The 19587-nt window shown below is 32.4% G+C and overlaps 1 protein-coding gene across 1 annotated transcript; it reads right to left on the bottom strand.

The window, feature by feature from the left end:
• Positions 1 to 2306: 2306 nt before the first annotated feature.
• Positions 2307 to 17593, bottom strand: LOC132701238 (5-phosphohydroxy-L-lysine phospho-lyase). The gene is made up of 8 exons (XM_060669021.1): positions 17576 to 17593; positions 10564 to 10656; positions 8655 to 8773; positions 8368 to 8602; positions 7064 to 7154; positions 5310 to 5738; positions 3742 to 3986; positions 2307 to 3674 (listed from the first exon to the last, which is right to left on the bottom strand). Exons 2-8 carry the CDS (start codon positions 10614 to 10616, stop codon positions 3404 to 3406), a joined length of 1443 nt encoding a protein of 480 aa, XP_060525004.1. The 5' UTR covers positions 10617 to 10656; positions 17576 to 17593; the 3' UTR covers positions 2307 to 3403.
• Positions 17594 to 19587: the final 1994 nt, after the last annotated feature.

Raw genomic sequence — 19587 nt, 5'->3', positions numbered from 1 at the left:
TTGGAATCTCAAGTGTCCCAAAGTTCAGACTCATTTTAAAAATTTCAATGCCTAATTTTCGTTCGTTTTTCTTCTACAAAACGGAATATGTAACGACTCTTGTTTACAGGATGGGAAACATAGACCTACAAGTACTTTTTATAAAATTAAATAAATTCAGTTTAATTTAACCACTAAGTTAAAGTTAATTCATCCATCACTGGTATAATACCTTTGAAGAAAGATCGTAAATGATACGAGTTTTATTGCTCGCGCTGTCCGTCCTTGTACCCATTGTGTATTTTGTATTATCGGATACAACTTTGAAGGATGTAAACTTCTATGCTTATTCTATGCACCAATTTTATTTTTGTTGGCCAATGGTTCCATAAGGCTCAAGCAATACATGAAGGATGAAAGCCTTATGTTACGAGTTTATAAGTGCGATTTAGTTTTTGCGATTTTAAAATATGGACTTTAAACTTTTTAATTTTGTAACTTAAGTAAGTTACTGTATAATTTTAAAAGTAGCATATTGTTAAGCAGTCACATTTCGTTTTTGTTACAAAATTATGACATTTTGAAATATGTAGAAATTTCGGTCCAGTTTCTCTCCAAATGTGATTTTAATTCGCATAGCAGAGCATCTTTAGTCGAAACTATTCTATAGAGTAAATTAATACTTACTTGTAAATAATTTTTTTTTGTATTACAGTATTACATTGTTTAAGTTATTACAAGTGGTCTGTCCAGAACCGAAACAGAACTCCTACTTCAGTGATTTTAATATCCATTAACTTACTGCCCATATAAAGTATTAGTGTGTTTTTTTTATCGAATAATGTCGCCTGGCTTCTCTTCTATTACATGCTAACGACTTAATTACAAAAGTGGTGTGCCCTTTCCAGAGCTTTTGACTCCCTAACTAACCAAAACTACCATATTTTAGAGGATCAAGCGCTTCCTTTGTTTTAAGCATATCTATGCAGGCTCTACAAGCTGAGTAGTGGTGTATCGAATTTAAGAAATGTGGGATGTGGTGTACCTCAGGGTTTTGCCCCCTTTTGTGACTTGGTAAAGGTTGCCTGATTTGCAATAAACACCAATAAACATATTTTTGGACGATCTCGTATTGTTCAATATTTTACTATAGTTCGCTAACGATATACCGTTTTTACGACGTAATTCGGCAGGCCTACGTCGCTTGGCTCAGTAAATAGATTTCCAATTCCACAATGACGTTCCAAATGCTGAAAGCAGACAGATTTCTGTAGAGTTTCATCAGTGAGATTCCTTGATTATTATTAGTCCAGACAGTGAAAAATCCATTCTTACTTTAAAATGTTTAGTATAAATATAAATGAACGAGTAAATTTAGCTATAAAAGAATGTTAGAATATTTATAAAAAAAAGTTATTCTACATCAAAATAATCATTATCGTCACTAGACTCGTCCCCCACATTAATAATTAATTCTGGAACTAGTCGATTTCTGTAAACATTTTCTTCTTCGATGACATGTTCTACACATTTTTTCCGACTAGAAGCAGATACTTTTTCTAGTTGACTTCTATTGCCCCAGAACTAAATTTCGGCGAGGTGTTGTTTCTTCTTAAACTGGTTTTCAGATATCCCCATATCAGTTCTTTGCGCTTAAAATTGCAGTGATATAATAGAAGACGTGCAACTTGAATGACTTCTTTAGTCTATGATGAATTCGATATTTTTTCCGCTTGTGTAGAAAGGGAGCAGGCCTTGTCCATCACAACAACACTGTTTGGTGGAAACTGGGAATCAGTTTTCAGAAACCATCATGTTTTCATGGTAGTCAACCTTTGATTCTTTGACAACTTTTGCAGAAAGCAACATAGCTTTATCTACCCAACCAGCTTCGGGGCCCGCATAGAGTTTGATAATTCATTTGCACCGCGAAACTGGCACATCCCACGAACATTTCCTTGTCACCGTCAGTTCATCCTTTCTTGACGGTATCTTGGTTATCAAACCAGGTCTCATCTAAATATACGATTGGAACCTTTTTAGCACGAATTTCTTGGATTTATCTCAAATGTCTTCTCCTCCACTCCGAAGTTCTTCTTGATTCCATCAACACTTGTCTCTTATTGATGTTTTTTTAATAAAAACTAATTCTACGTACGAACGCACGCAAAGTCTCTTAGCAACAGTCCATGTTCAAAACACTACGCAACTCTTCATGTCAAGTTTTAATTGATAAACAATAAATTGTAATAAAGTTTACATGGTACTTCAATAAAAATGACACACTGAGTCGTGAAAAACAAATAAATAACAGTAAGTGGGTAATTACTAATTACAAACACAAAACGGAATAGAAATAACTCTGATGCTAAGAAAAAACTATGTCATAAAACTGACAGTATACTTCGGTTTCACCAGCCCCCACAAATCAACCGATAGCAAAGTGGGAAAACATGCATTAAAAAATCAATTATCTATATAAGATTTTGTATTGCTTTCCTAGAAAAATATTTTAGTGTCATTACGTTAAACCCTTAAAGTCGAAATCAGTTTAAACTTTCTAATGTGTTTTTAATATAGGAGATCAACGTATCTAATGGGTAAATTCAACTTGACATCGAGCTAAGTTAATTAGATACTATTATAAGAAGATTTATAAAAAGCACACTTTAATTAATGTCACAGTTTAATCAAAGAAAATTTCACTACTCTTAAGAAACAACAGTCCGCACGGCATAGTTCTTGTCGGCTAACATCTTAAATACCGCACTGGCTTGTGGTAGACGTGCTGCAGAGAATGGTCCCTTCCGCTTTACAACAGGCGGTTCTTAAAGTCATTCCGAAGTCGAAACCATAATAACGGTATATCGAATAACTACCTCAGTATTTGTTAATGGCATAAAAAAATATGATAAAGTATCACAAAAAGTTAAGAAACGTTTGGAAATGTCATCGTCCCTTTATACCAAAAATAAGTGCATATTTCTAAAGAAAATAGATACACGTTTGTTTAGTTAGATTAATATATGATCATTGCGATTTCTGCAGTTTTTTTATATTTTATAAGTAATTTTATTATATTATTAAAACATTTTTGCAGGTATAGTAAGCTTAATGTTGGATAGCTGTTTCTTAAGCAATCAGAAAGAGATTTGACTGCTCGGCCTCGTTTGCCGGATGGACAATCGGCTATTTAAAAATATTTAAGCTCGGTGAGATTTAGATCTGCGGTGAATCGGTTATCCATAATTCTACAGGAAACTGGATACTACTAACACTCCAAATGTTTAATAACATAAACGAATAACACGTTATTAACAATAATAATATCAAAAACTACTAAAAATAAATTTATAAATCTTTTCTTTTGAATAAACTAATATAGTTCAAAACAATGACAACAAACTAATATAGTTTCGAATAATTAAATAGATTTTACGTTATCATCTAATAGTTTTCTCCTAGGACGGGCTTCTTTCTGGGGTATTAGATTCCCATTAATCGCCGCGTGATCGATAATTGGTTGGCTGATGGATAATTCAGCTTCCGCTTTGTATTTGTATTCTTTGAGCACACGATCTAACACCGATACCACTTCATCGACATTTTCTTTAGTGAACACCATCGGAGGTTTGAACTTGATGATGTTGCACTCCGGCCCGTCGGCGCTGACCAAAATATGTTCCTCTCGCATTCTAAAAGTCGATCGAATTAGAATTAGAATTTTCCGGGACGTTCGACATCACCCTCGATTTCAATTACCTCTGAAGCACAAAATCAGCACACTCTTTGTTTGCCTCCCTCGTTATCGGGTCCTTAATTAAATCAATACCGACGAATAGACCGACTCCACGAACGTTCCCTATATATTTGTGTTTCTTCGACAGTATGTGGCAGCAGTCTAATAAATATTCGCCCACGATTAAGGCATGTTCTCTCATATTTTGCTTAACTAGCACATCCAGTACGGCATTGGCAATGGCGCAGGATACCGGGTTGCCTCCATACTGTAAATAGACAATAGACAATAAATTTTTTTCTTCTAAAAAAAATACTTGTATGTAGTTACACATACGAGTTTCCAAGTTACATCTCTTGAACAATAAGTGCAAAGAAAAATTATGATGCGCTTTCATCACAAATTAAATTTTCTGGAAACAATAACCTATATAAAAAGGGAAAAGGAAATAGATTGTACCACATAGATAGAAAAAAATGTTCAATTTATTCTGATTAGAACAAACTTAAAATCAAGAGAAGATAGAATAAAAAAAGATAAAATAAAGCCACTTTGTTCTTATAATCATAAAAAGTAAGAGCGATTTAGAAAATACACGAAGAGAAAATGTAATAATCATTCACTAATTAAACTAATGTTAGGAATAAGATCCAAACAATTCACAAAATTATCAACGTTGATAGCTCCGTTTTTTTGATCAGTCCTTGGCCATATTTCAGTTAAAGTGGCTTAAAACTAAATACCTGTGTCAATTTTTGCCAGCAATTATTGTATTAAAGGTTACAAAATAATCTTGAAGGATCGTTTAGTCTTTCGGTATGAAATTCGCAGTGCTCTTCTACGGACGAAAAATATTCTGGATATACTACCCCAACATAATTCTTATAAATTTCAACTCTGTTTTAGCTATCGTGCGATTAAACTTATTCAAATTAAATTTTCTTAGGAACAAAACTAAGGTTCAATTTGTTGATTTACAACAGTCTCTGTCCTAAATAAATTATAATTCTAGCGATAATGAAGTTTTGTTTGTTCATGCAATATTCGAAAAAGAGTTAATGTTGAGTAGCTGAGATTAAGGCAATTTGGTCAAAAACTTTCAAAGTCAAAGTAAAAATATCTCAATAAGGTTCATTATTATTATTATTATTAATATTATTATTATTATTATTATTATTATATTAAATGACTCAAAGAAAATATGCAAAAAATGAAAGATTTCACTGAAACCTACCCAGTACGACACTTCACGGAAGGGCGGTTTTAAGTATCTTTATCAACATTTTTTTCCCGATTAATGTTTCGCAAATAATCAAAAACAATTTCCATTAGCACAAAACATTGCTAGAGTTTGTGCACGGTTTGGTGTAAGAAAATTAAAAAAAAAACGAAGATGAATAGGCTTAAACTTTTGGCCCTATACGAAATCCATATTTTGTTAAATTACGATTTTAGAATTCAGTAGGTGGCAGAAATAGTTCATATTAAGAGAGTTTCGAAAACGAGTTCTAAGCAACAGAGAAACCTCAATAATGTGGGACATGACCCTAAGCTGAGGACCAAAGAAAAATGTACCTATCATTGTACTAACCGTGTTAAAGTATTCGACTCCTGTTTTAAAGAAATTATCAGCTATTTCTCTCGTTGTTACAACACACGCGACTGGATGGCCGTTACCCATTGATTTTCCCATCGTCACAATGTCAGGCTCGACATCGTACTCCTGGAAAGCCCACCAGTGTTTTCCGATTCTCCCAAAACCGACTTGAACTTCGTCGGCGATGCAGACGCCTCCAGCTTTTCGCACGTGTTCGTACACTTTCTTGAAATAATTTTTGGGCGGTATAACTTGACCACCGCAACTCAAAAAACTTTCCGCTATAAAAGCCGCAACCTTTTTGTTTTTGCTCACGACTTTGTTGCATAGGTTGTTCACCTCCTCAGCGTAAATATGGCCTAGTTCTTCTGGGGAGTAATCGGTATCGCGGTATTTTCCGCGATAAGAGTCGGGACACGGAGCCTGAAAATGTTTTATAAATATATTTTCACCCGAATATTATCTACCTTCATATACATTACAAGTCAATAAATCAGAATGACTAAAAATGGAACCAAATTTTTCACATCAAGCAAAACTTAAAAGTATCTTTTCACACTAATAGTTTACAGTATCGATTAAATGTCACAACATATTTTAAAAAACAAATTAAGGAATTTATTCTTAATTTTTTACTAAAATATAACTGGAAAACAAGAAAGGGGTCACAAAATTACTTCAAATGTTAAGAGTATGAGAGGGTTAGCACAGTATCACATAGACTAATCATAATTACAAAATCATAAAATAATCATCATAAATCATAACATAGAGAATAGATTCAAATGTTATCACAAATATTTGAGAAAAAAATATTTTAAATATGTTTTAAATTTAAATTCTATCCGAGATTAGAAAAAAAATCCAAAACTTAATTAACTTTAATTTAATGCATTTAATTTTATGGTAAAATGTAAAGCATTGTTAATAATGTGAAGTCATATTAATAAATCCTAAGAATTAAAATTAAACGTTAAGAATTGAACTGAGGTGGCTTTTACTTGATGAAAATCCATTTATCAAAATAAATAAGAACAAAAAGTTCAGATTTTCACGAAATTATATATTTTTACATGACAATTGTTTCGACAACACCGTGTCTTTATCAAACATTTGATAAAGACACGGTGTTGTCGAAACAATTGTCATGTCAAAATATATAATTTTGTGAAAATCTGAACTTTTAGTTATTATTTATTTTGTTAAACTTTAAGCTTTAAAACTTGTTGCCAACTATGTTAATATTATTTCAAGGAGATTTTTAATTAAATTATGATTCGTAATTTATAAGAACATCTTTAATTTAAAAAATTATACATTTAAAATTTCGCACTCCAAACATCAAAAATTCATAAAATCCCTATGACGTTATTTAGGAGTGACCTCAAACAATTTTCGAATACCGCACTGTTATTGACCTTAAAAGTATAGATCAATTTAACAGATGAGAATTAACTCTAAGAAAATCAAATTTCCCAATAAATTTTGTTTCGTTGCGGTTTCAAAAAGTTTTTGTCAACGATACGATGTGAACCAATTCCGAAATCGAAAGAACTTCCCAATGAAGGTTTGCTCATCAAAACGATATTTAATAAACGATCCAAATTTTCATTTCAGTGCGCCGAATAGATCTTTCGTAAATCTTGTGATTTGGAAATTTAGTAACCAGCCGTCCCAAATATTGAATTATGACGTAAACTGTTGACGCATGGTACTCTCATTCAGTAGAGGATTAATAGTAAACTTACCACATGAACATGGTCTTTTTTCCCATCGACCAGATGACTAAATTTGTAATGGGAAATATCAATCAGGGAATTCAAATGTCCATGGTAAGCGCTAAAATAATATCATCATGGTATCTTTCGCCCAATACGAAGCAAACCATTAATTATTGAGAGATTATTTTAATATCAGTGGAGAAATGTCTTTGCTTATCATATGATTTTTTTAAATTTATTGCGCGCAATATCTTATAGAAAATCGTGCCTAAAGTGGATAGGCGTATTATTAACATAAAATCCTCGTGATTTTAAAGATACAAAACAGGTGATTAAATAAATTACTTGTTTTACTATTGTTTCGCGTAATAGCAAACGCCGCAATGCAAATTAGCCAAGTCTGGCTGATATCTTATCAAAATTGCTTCTAGAAGTTCACTGCGTGCTCTAATTCAATAATTACAAAGCTTGGCCTTTGAATAAATAATATGAGCAATTAACGTATTGAAAAGTTTCTCAAATCTTAAACATGGATCTCGGTGAAGAAAAATAATTTTAATCATAATTTATATCATTTTATATTTTATATTATTAATTCCTTAGCTCCATTATTTACTGTTTAGTGTTGTACATGTGGGTTCTTTATTAGTGTTAGATACCTTGTAACACGAGAAAGGGGAAACACTATATAATTATTAAACGGTATAAGATAGCGACTTGAAATTTGTAAAGTTCAATGTGCTCAATATTGAAAATTAACTTCCGGTTTGAACGGAAACGACGGTAACTTAACTAAATAAGTTTTTTGCTAGGTTTTCGAAAATAAATTCCGGTGGCTTAATTTTCTTCTTGACTCTATACGTTAAGCTTTAATTTCTGTCAAATAATCACTTCGTTTGCAGGAATAATAAAACTAATAAATCTTGGACCGAGACGTTTCTCCTATTAATTAATCATACAAAAACACATAACGACAATTTTTTGTATTAATTAATTTATTATTAATTAATCATAAAAAACACATAATGACAGCGCTTTTGAGTCCTGCAGACGAAAAGTAAACATTTTTCTGTGTCTAAACAAACCAAACCACTTAAGTTAGTTTGTTTTTAATGAAAATGTTTTAGAAAATATCAAAGAACATATTATACATATCCTATCGCATTAACTTTTTGAATTTTCTCAATAATACTTTACCAAAAACAAATCCTCCACTGATCTCAAATTCAAGTATGCCTTCGTCGGGAGACGTCTATTTCGTACAAAGTGAAATCAAGTCTTAGATAACATTGAAGCACCGAGGAAAATAACCGAAACTTCAGAGTACTTACTGTTCCAATGCAATAATGTCCTCGTTCCCCGTATGCGTCTTGGCAAGCCGTATTGCCAAGTCGTTAGCTTCGGATCCTGAGTTTACAAAGAAACAAACGGTAAGATTATTTGTGAGGGTGCTCACGATTTTTTGAGCACACAGCACGATATTGTCATGCAAGAATCGGCTGTTGGTATTCAGTGAGGTCATTTGGTCCACAGCAGCATTGACCACAACGGGATTGCAGTGGCCCACTGAAATAAATAATACGTAGTTATTGCTGTTATCATCATTGTCTTTTCTCACCGTGTGCTACGTTGTTAATGCAATCTAGATAAGAACTTCCCCTTTCGTCGTACATATATTGGTCCTTGGCCTTGATTATTTTTAGTGGATCCTTTCGGAAAAATAATTGAGTCGACGGTCTGTAAATTCGTAACAAAATAATATAAAATAGGTTATATAATCAGCATTCAAAAACTAAATTTTCGTATATTTTAATAAATAAATTACACAATTTATAAATTAACTATCTTCAGATCTTGTTTGACGCGGTCGTTTAATTATATGAACGGAAAGTTTTACCGAAGACTCGTGTTAAAGTTCATTGTAATATTATCACTGTTTTCCAACACAAGCATAAATTTTAATTACCTATTTAAAAAAGGCAATGCATTCATGATACTGCTATCATTTAATGCAATGTTGAATATTTCGGTGAAAAAACGAATATCCTTTTGTTGAATCTGTTTAAAGCTTGATTAGATATATGTATGTACAGAATATTAATAAACAATTGCATTAAATGCTTTTAAAAATAGCCCACGCTACGTTTTACTGCAAATAATAATATTTACAAAATACATTGCTATAGTACTCGTGGCGTTGATATCCCTCTGTTGCTAAGAAGTAGCTGTGTGTAACGTGCAAGCTTTAACGACGAACTACGAACGACTATTAATTTTATTTAAATTGTAACAATAAGTTTAAATACATCTGAATTGAACTGCACAAATTCCAATGGATTTTGCTGATTTTGAAATATTCTTAATACAACGATAAATACTTAAAAGCATTGTTCATCTGTTCGATTTATAGTTTATGTAAAAGGTGGATTTCAATAAACGCTCATTTATGCAACGAGCTCTAAAAATATATAGTTGTATTGCATAGAATCTGGTAAATTTTCTTTGCGTTGGTCCATTAAGAAATTATTTATTAAATTCGATAACTGGACTAACAGTCCCTTGAATATATGAATAATCATTGCAACTGCAATTGCAAAGGACCTGGGACCCTAACGGCATCCTGAAAATTCTAATCTGTGTGAGTCACAGTATACCATCTGTATTTTGTGAATTTGTAAGACAACAAAATTAAAAAAAAATCACTATTTTAAGACAGTTTACTTCTAATTAATGTATTTGGTAGTAAAACATTTACTTCCTAATATTCCAAAGTTAAAATTACGTTTCGACATTTTGTAATATTTTAGTTTTTAATACCATGTCTAAAACTGCTATGCTAGATCGTGGGCATAAAATTGTATTACAAGTAGCAACAACTTTTTTTGTTTTTTGGACATATTTCAAAGAAATTATTTTTACGGCGGATAAGCGAATGTATATAATTCTATTTTTCATCCTGTGGACTATTAATACCCAAACTCAAGGTAAATTTAAATTTATAATTCAAAATTTCCAGTGCCTAAAGTATGATGCTGGTTTTCTGAAAGAAACACACCTACCTACCTACATAGAAATGTTTTTATTTTACTGATTTAAAAAAAAAATAAAAAATCTGTTATATCATTTATTGGATTAGTATTTCATGCTATATCGATATAAACAAATCTAACCAACAAAATAACTAGATAAATAACTGGCTAAATAACATTAATTAAATATAATTTTAATTTAATTGAATATTATATAGTAACTAAAAGCTAATCAGTTTAGCTTCTATCTTCCTTTCTCAATTTTGATGTTAAAACACTTTTTAACCCAAAAATGTAATATAAAATATATGTGCTGAAAAACAGTAACTTCAACTCAAATTAATCAAAATGATTTTTAATATTATTTAGTTAAACTCATATGGCGAAAAATCATTAATCATTAACCAAAACACCTGAAGAACACCCTCGTTCTATCTTAAATCAAATTAACAATACGTACAATATCAAGGCGGAAGAATATGTGTTTGTTTCTCTTACCCAATTAGCTGTTGTCGAAGCGCGAGGGTTTGACGCTTTGGAAGTTGCTCCATTTCAGAGCACAGGAAATGACTACTAGTAGTGCCTTTAGGACTAAAGCGAAAGTGAAGTCAACACAAAAATCTTAATTATTTATATGTTAACTGCGCACGCATTTGGGCAATTTTCTTAATACATTTGTGCTATTAAGATAATGCTTGTGATAACATATCCAATAAAGCAAATCATTCACGTGCCATAAGAGTACGTTTGGGATATTGTTTACGAAACATGATAACGTCCTTACTGGTTATTTGTGGTTTTAGTTTGTGTAATTGCCATTTACAACATTAAACAAGATGTCACAATTACACGAAACAGTTTTGAGACCGCAAATAATTAACCCCAGATTAAAAGTGGTCATCGGTTTGTCAGTGCGTCATATAAAGCACGCCCACACTATTCAACAATCCTACTCTATTCGTGACCCCGATGTCAAAATTATTCTGACAAATATAAATTTAAAGTTTTTCAATTAGAGCGGAATAAAAAGTGAATATAACGAACATAGGGGGACACTATTTCCCATAATAATATTTCACTTTAACTTCCGAAGAATGGCTGTTCCCCTTTGTTCCTTTGGATCAGCTAAGTTATATCTGGATAACTTTAATTATGTGATGCTTAAGTATAAAACTTATTTTGTAATTAAAGTTTGGTACAAACAATAGGTAACAAAATTTTTGAAACGTGTTATGATAGATCAACAAAATTTCTGATAAGTGAGTTCTATTTTTAACAAAATATTTAAAAACTGTTGCTACTAAATCCAACTAAGAGAGATATAATAAGGAGAGATGGTTTTAAACTATGAAACAAATTACGGTGGTAACAGAATCCCTGAAAATATTTTCTTAATAATAAAACATTGATCTGAGGTTATTTCTTGTAGGAATAGTTGTAATTGGGACCAGACAATTGCTTGTGACGGTGCTAATAAAATGAGACGAATAAAGAAAAATCAGAAGCAATCTGTATAATATCTCTTAAGAACTCGGTCGACAATTCCTTGTGATTAAGTGTAATGTATACGAAAAATACAGGATAAGACCCATTGTTCCTTCTAAGACAACGCAAGTCCCCTGTATGTTTATACGAAACTTATTTTTGCAGTAAAACATCTTAGTTTTATTTATACTATATTTTCGATTTATTTTTTTGACCTGTGTATTTATTTAACAAATGTGTGGAAGGAATTCTTTTGTCTAGTAAGCTATTGTCATTTAAATATTACAATAATATGTATTAACAGTAAATACGATTTAATACGATATCACCTAAATCCCGATAACCGAGTAACTAACATTTAAAATTTTCCGCTTAATTATGTGTTATCGCTTTAACGGCAAAGGTCCGTTTAATTATTTCCTTATTTTTTATATAGCAGCTGGGTATCGGGTGTTTGCTTGAAGCGTCAATTTTTATGTCCTCAATTATTATTTCAGATGAAGTTTATTAAACTTTGAACAACTTATCACGTACAAATTGAAAAATATCTATTTTTTGTTGTATCAGAGATACTTGCAGTTAGAAATTTAGGCCAAGGTTGAAATCATATTTCAGAAAATACTATAGAGACACTTTATATGTGGAAATTTTAAATTTAAATAGATAAAAGGATATGTTCAATTTTCCCTCTATTACCTTCAGGAAGCATTAAACCACTCTTACGTATATATAACGTGTTTTATTTTCTTTGAATATGGTAGATAATTTTTGTTTTAAAACTAAAAGACCTTCTAACTCATATTTTACTTAATGAAACAGCGTTTTAGACAGTCATTACATCCCTTAGTTTTTGTCCAAAGTAGAGCTTCATATTTGTAATTTTACCACTTGGTATAAAAATGGTGAGATATTATAGATTATACTCCTTTTTCGTAAAACCGGTAACAACGCATCTATAAATTTTTGTCGCTTTTTTAAATAACCACACTTATAGAATGGTCCTGTGTCGCATTTCGGTGAGTTCGATCCTCCCCCTCTAAATTTTGTATGAAATACTATATTTACAGGCTCTGAAGTAACTACTATTTTTTTTTATAAAAAAGTTTATTCTTTAAACTTTTTTGGATTAATTTTGGCGACTATTAATTAACAAAGGATGTACAAAAATTAAAATTAAAATTGAGAAAACCTCATATTATAAAATCAGATTACGATGGTTGGCACTCCAAAGATTAAATAACGTTTTTATTTTATTATAGCCACTTTAATTAGTAGAAAAAGATCTCACCCTAAATAATAATGACTAACTTTTTATGAGTACTCCTTAACTATTTATTATTATTTATCTTTATCTACTATATTATAACTTTTCACAATTATTTTTTCTTATCGTCTCCTTCTTTTTTTCCGAATAAGGTAATGCGTCAATATAAACTGACCGCGCCCCTATGAATGTTCCTGGTTACAAATGTTTAACTAGTAGTAGATTACAGTCGGTTTTAAAAAATAATATTAACCTAAATTATTAAATTTTGGATGTCCAACAATTTTGCCCTGAAAATGACTGTAAATTTTGCGCCACCTATCAAACTATCCATATTGACGGTTTATCGCTCTCTGAGTGGTAATTTTATAAAATTTATGCACAGTTTAGAAAGTGTAATCAACAATATTTATCGAACAGGTGTACAGATGGTTGTTTTGGATGATTTTAATATTTCTAGCTCTAGATTGGATGATTTTCTATGGCTAATTCGCCAGTTTGTAGCCTACTATTCGGGAACCCACCAGAGTGGAAAATGACTGCGCTAATTGCTTAGATAATATTATTACCAACATAGACAAATATCGGTTTTACACTAAGGTAACTAACGGATCCTTGTTTGTCGGATCATAAGGCCTAGACTATTCATATTGAGTCTAATAATCATAATTTGAAATTTTCGAATAATAAAATAGTGTCGACAGTACTTTAGAAAAAAATTTTGAAAAATTTAATAGGTATCTTCAATCATCAATTACATTAAATTATAATACCATTGGCACCAACGTTAACGATTTGGCATTTTCCTTGGTGAAGAACATCAGGAAAGAGGCGTTACTGTGTTTTCCTTTGATAAGAAAGACATTCAAACCTAAATCTCCAAATATCAAAATGAAATAAGAAATACAAGAAAACGTTCTTATACAAATTATTTACAGTTATCCATAAATAAAAGCAGGTAAATATAACTTTACGAAAGATTTATCCTCTGACCAACTCAAAATATTTTTTACTACTGTGGCGCATAAAATATTAGAATCTTTGGATTGCTAGGCTATCTAAGTTATAACTTGATCAAACCTAAATGGTCATTCAAATTTTCTCTGGTTTCTTCACTTGAGGTCGAGCAGGTCAAATTGTCTTTGAATAATTCAAAAGCTCTAAAGTTTTATTGTTTGAACAGTAGGATTATTAAAGAATGCTGCAATGTAATAGTGACAACAGAAATAGATGTTTCCTCACTGGAATATATCCGGACGTTTTTAAAATATCTAAACCTGTGCCAATCTATAAGAAAGGTGAAATATCTGATCCTAATAATTACCGACCCGTATCAATTATCCCAGTAGTTTCCAAATTTTAGAAAAAGATATGTATTCTCAACTATCCTATTATTCTGAGTCAAATAATTTGATAAATCGAAACCAGTTTGGATTTAGAAAGGGGCACTATTATGTATACTCGCTGGCATAGTTGAGGGCTTTGAGGGAGGTGAGCATAGCAGTTTAACAGTGTGTGACCTCTCCAGATCCTTTGACTCTGTCAGTCAATGAATTTTAATGGAAAAACTGAAATTTTACGGTTTGGGACCCTTTGCGCTAGAGGTATTATCCTCTTATCTCCCTAATAGAAAGCAAGCAGTTTTTTGCAGTAATAAAATGTCAAGTTTACGAAATGTAATGCACGCAGTTGTTTAAAGTTTAATTTTACAAATGACTCTGCATTTAAAACATCGAACACAAATGTATAAATTCTTAAAGAGGAGACATAGTTGTATACTCAAATTTGCTTCGAACTAGGAAGTTTAAATACACTAAAAGCATGAAAAATTCTCTTGACCTAAGTTTATACAATTTAATTCCAAATGAAAATAAAATATATAACCTCATTACCCGATTCTTGATGGTGGCCACTGTTTTGTTGTGTTCGGTATTTTCCTATATATATATATATATATATATATATATATATATATATATATATATATATATATATATATATATATATATATATATATATATATATATATATATATATATATATATATATATATATATATATATATATATATATATATATATATATATATATATATATATATATATATATATATATATATATATATATATATATATATATATATGATGACACTATACTCCGGGATATCATCCGTTCGCTCGTTGAACTCCGACTGGAATCCTGCATCCGACTGGAATCCTGCAAATCCTGCATCCGACTGGAATCCTGCAGACGTTTCGCCAAAATCTCACTTGGCATCTTCAATGCTCGCGCTCCGAAAACACTTCGAACACTGGGAGGTTATCGGCGGTGCGTGCGGTATTTATACTCTGCGCCGGAGATGGTAACGGTGCTGCTTGTGCGTGGGGGGAGGTGGCTCCGCCCCCTGAATTGTCGCGTTGTTAATTTCGCCCGATCGTAGTTGCGATGTCCCCGTTGGCTGCTGCGCATCGCTCTGCTGTTTGATTATCGTTCTCCACGTGTTGGATAAATGCAGAGCGTCGTCTCTCGTATTGAGGTGTCCGGACTTTTCTATTTCGATGGCCTCTCGTATAATCCTAGTCCTAAAATCAGGAATATTAGCTATTTGTTTGCAAGTGCCGAAATCAATTTTATGGCCTGTCTGATGTTGGTGCTGAAACAAAGCAGATGTTGTTTGTTTGTTTCTTATGGCTAAACGATGTTCCTCGAGCCTGGCTGAAATCCTTCTGTTGGTCTGTCCCACATACGTCAGGCTGCACGATCCGCATGCTACACTGTATACTCCTTGGTTTTCCAGAGTAATTTTTTGTTTTGGGTTTCTTAGTATTGCTCCGATGGTATGGTCAGGTTTGTATGCCGTTGATATGTCGTGTTTCCGTAATATTCGGCCGATTTTGTCAGTAACCCCCTTGATGTATGGCAGGACAGCGATCGATCTTCGTTGGGTCTCGTCCTGCACTCTCTGCTGCGGCTGTTGTTGTTTACTGATTGCCTTGCTGATGGTACGCCTTTGGTATCCGTTTTGTCGAAGACAGGTACTAATTTTCTTCAGTTCTTTATCTCTGTTCCTCTCGTTTGTGAGCCTGAAGGACCGAGCAATTAATGTATTTGCCACTGCCTGTATCTGTGATGGGTGGTGATGAGATTTAGCGTTCAGATATCTATTAGTGTGTGTTGGTTTTCTATAGACAGTGTGTTCCAAGTGTCCATCTTCGGTCCTTGTGATGTGCACATCTAAAAAGGGCAGACTGTTATCCTCTTCAAGTTCTATTGTAAATTGAATCCTTGGGTGGATGGAATTCAGATGATCTAGGAATTTCAAAAGCTCCTCCTTGCCAAAAGGCCATACAACAAATACGTCATCAACGTATCTTGTCCATAGTTTTGGCTTCAGATTTGCCTTCTCTATTGCTTTCTTTTCGAAGTAAATCATGAAGAGGTTAGCAATCACAGGTGAGAGAGATGATCCCATTGCTGCTCCATCTATTTGTCGGTAAATTTTCCCGTTGTGCATAAAGTAAGCGTTTTTCAGGCAATGTCTTGACAGATCAATTATGTATGGCGGAAGATCTTCGTTTTCTTCTATAAGCAAGAGTGCCTCTTCTACTGGAATACTCGGGTAGAGGGATTTGACATCGAAACTTGCCATAATGTCGTCCTTGTCCATCCTGAGAGAACCTAAAATCTGAGTGAAATGTTCTGAGTTTTTAACATAGGAATCTGCCTTTTCCACTATAGGCTGAAGTGCACTGGCCAGATGTTTTTCCAGCTTGCATAATGGTGAGTTAAAGGCGCTTACGATTGGACGCAGGGGAACCCCGTCCTTATGGATCTTTGGGAGCCCGTAGAATTTTGGGCAACGACTCGATTTTTCCCTCGGAATAAGTTTCTTCTTTGTATCCTCGTTTATTGATGAATCGAGAATTTTGGACTTAGTTGTTTTTTCCAAATATGTCGTGGGATCTCTGGTGACTAGTTTGTATATTGGGTCGTTCAAAATATCCTCCAATTTTGCATTATAATCCGACGTATTCATGACGACAGTGGCATTTCCTTTGTCTGCTGGCATTATTAGAATGTTTTCGTTTTTGTTTAGATTCCTTAAGGCTTGCATTTCTTCTCTGCTTAAGTTTGGCTGCGGTGGTTTTGACTGTCTATATATATATATATATATATATATATATATATATATATATATATATATATATATATATATATATATATATATATATATATATATACATATGATGACACTATACTCCGGGATATCATCCGTTCGCTCGTTGAACTCCGACTGGAATCCTGCAAATCCTGCAGACGTTTCGCCAAAATCTCACTTGGCATCTTCAATGCTCGCGCTCCGAAAACACTTCGAACACTGGGCACAGTGTTTCGGAGCGCGAGCATTGAAGATGCCAAGTGAGATTTTGGCGAAACGTCTGCAGGATTCCAGTCGGATGCAGGATTTGCAGGATTCCAGTCGGATGCAGGATTTGCAGGATTCCAGTCGGATGCAGGATTCCAGTCGGAGTTCAACGAGCGAACGGATGATATCCCGGAGTATAGTGTCATCACATTTTTCCATCCGTGAATCAATACGTGAGAATATATATATATATATATATATATATATATATATATATATATATATATATATATATATATATATATATATATATATATATATATATATATATATATATATATATATATATATATATATTATAATAAAAATCTATGCTTCTATCTATGTATCTATACCTGTACTCCCCTCAAACTGACATTGTTGGAATGCGTCGAAGCTTCACATACAACTCAGTCGTCTCCAGATTAGAGCCGAAACATTTACATTCTAGGTTGCGCTTGATATTTTCTATAATTAATTATCTTGTTTACCGCCTGAATTTTGTTAAATTAATATCGAAGTATCAACGTTTATATTGTTTGCAAGTTTGCGATATCAATGCCCTATTAATTATCGTTAAGGCAAATATTATTCGCAAACAACTATGATGGTTCCTATTTTTGGAATTAAATTTTGATAAATAGGTAGATGTCATTAATCATTCAGAGTTTGCACTATTAATGGGGACAAGTTCACATACCTATCCTACTACTAAACTTGTACAAACGTCGTCTACACAATAATCGCTTCTTAGTGTGATTTATCACATTAAAACACTGGATGTTAGTTTTAACAAAGTATAGAAATACAAATCATTAATCTGTACAAGCAGTGAAAGTTTTAGCTTAAATGATGTTAAACAAACGGTTTAAATTCGGTATATAATATATATAATATTGTAGGTGCGTTATTGTCCACTGTGCCATACGCCATCCATAAATAATATGTAATTCTTAAATAATTTAGTACCTGACAATAAAATTTGATAGATGAAAAGCAAATATAGTAATTCATGTTTAGTGATAAATACCACTCAGAAGAATTTCAACTTCTGTTAAATGGTGAATTTCGCGTGACTGTTGACCTTAAATTTTGTGTAAACAATTTTTTATCAATAAAATTTATATATAGTAGCAATACCTGTTGAAATTCTATAGCTATCATACAGGGTATTTTCTAATTGAAATGACTGAAGATTGTAAAAATAATATTTATTTTAATATAAATCAGTGGCGTACTATCAATTTCTTCCAAAGTAAACATGTGAAATTCTGTACGCCAGCCACTGGTGTATTGCAAAACAATTGTGGTACATTAAATAATGCCTCTTGATTTGTAGTATACGCGTGCCAAATTTCATTGGTATTACAGATATTAAAAAAATATATTTTATTGGACCCAAAAATCGCCACCTCAATTATTTACAAGATTAGTCAGGCAATAAAAAAGGAAAAATAAGTTCTTAATTTCATTTTATTTCATAGGCTACATTAAGCTGATGACATTTTCTTTGGTGTTAATTTGTTTAATATGGCGGCATTTAAAGTAAACTGTTAATTTGTATGATCTACATGTTTGAATCCTATCTGACGTGTTCTTAGTCCTACGAATTTAAAGTTATGTAGCTCTAAAATAAAATAGAAAACCCAACAATAAAAATCATTTTGTCCAATCCCGGAGTTTTGATTTTTGACTAATCCTTATTTGTATCATATGACATCATTTTGATTTTCGCAAATTAAACACCAACAGAACTCTGCAATAAAACTCGCTGACGTTCGTCCAAGGATCCCCTAATACAGATAATAACACCAAAATATTGGAGCTTCATTGCTCCTTTGTTACAGCAACCAAACAAGTTTTGAGTTTGTTGCGATAACATAACTTACATTTGGCGCGTTTTAACACTTGTATATTTAATAAGTGTGCAGGGTACCTCACGGTTGATAGAACATTAGATATTTTTGATAAATGGCATTTAGGAATTTGCTGAAGCTTTAGGTTCAGCTGAAGCTACCTTTAGCTGATTCCCCAATTAAAACAGAAACATATAGAAAGCTGAAATGTTGGCTGATATTACCTAGTTCCTGCGTAATAGTTGAATTCGATGTACAGCGTGTTTACGAAATGATGATTTTGCCGTCCTACACGAAACTGGTGAAAAGGAAAACCCAACAGTTTGTAAAACAGGTAATTAAAAACATGGTAAGGTGTTGAATTATTTTGACATATTTGTAAAAGTATACATAAAATGTCATGATACAATGACAATTGTATTTACAAACAAATTGACTATTTAAAAAGTGAAAAAAAGGAAATTGAAGTGGATGAAGATTATTAAAATAGGGTTCCGAAGAAATTAACATTC

Source organism: Cylas formicarius, unplaced genomic scaffold, assembly GCF_029955315.1.
Source record: "Cylas formicarius isolate icCylForm1 unplaced genomic scaffold, icCylForm1.1 PGA_scaffold_4__25_contigs__length_36172078, whole genome shotgun sequence".
NCBI lineage: Eukaryota > Metazoa > Arthropoda > Insecta > Coleoptera > Brentidae > Cylas > Cylas formicarius.
Note: the sequence above shows the minus strand (reverse complement) of the source record. Positions and strands in the feature narration are given on the sequence as shown.

What these genes read in the sequence shown, in the direction of transcription:
- LOC132701238 (XM_060669021.1), bottom strand. Translation starts at nt 10,616, where the DNA reads ATGGAGCAACTTCCAAAGCGTCAAACCCTCGCGCTTCGACAACAGCTA. An exon ending in CATTAACAACGTAGCACACG is followed by an intron (nt 8,603 to 8,654) that starts GTGAGAAAAGAC and finishes TATTTATTTCAG; the next exon opens with TGGGCCACTGCAATCCCGTT. An exon ending in GCTGATTTTGTGCTTCAGAG is followed by an intron (nt 3,675 to 3,741) that starts GTAATTGAAATC and finishes ATCGACTTTTAG; the next exon opens with AATGCGAGAGGAACATATTT.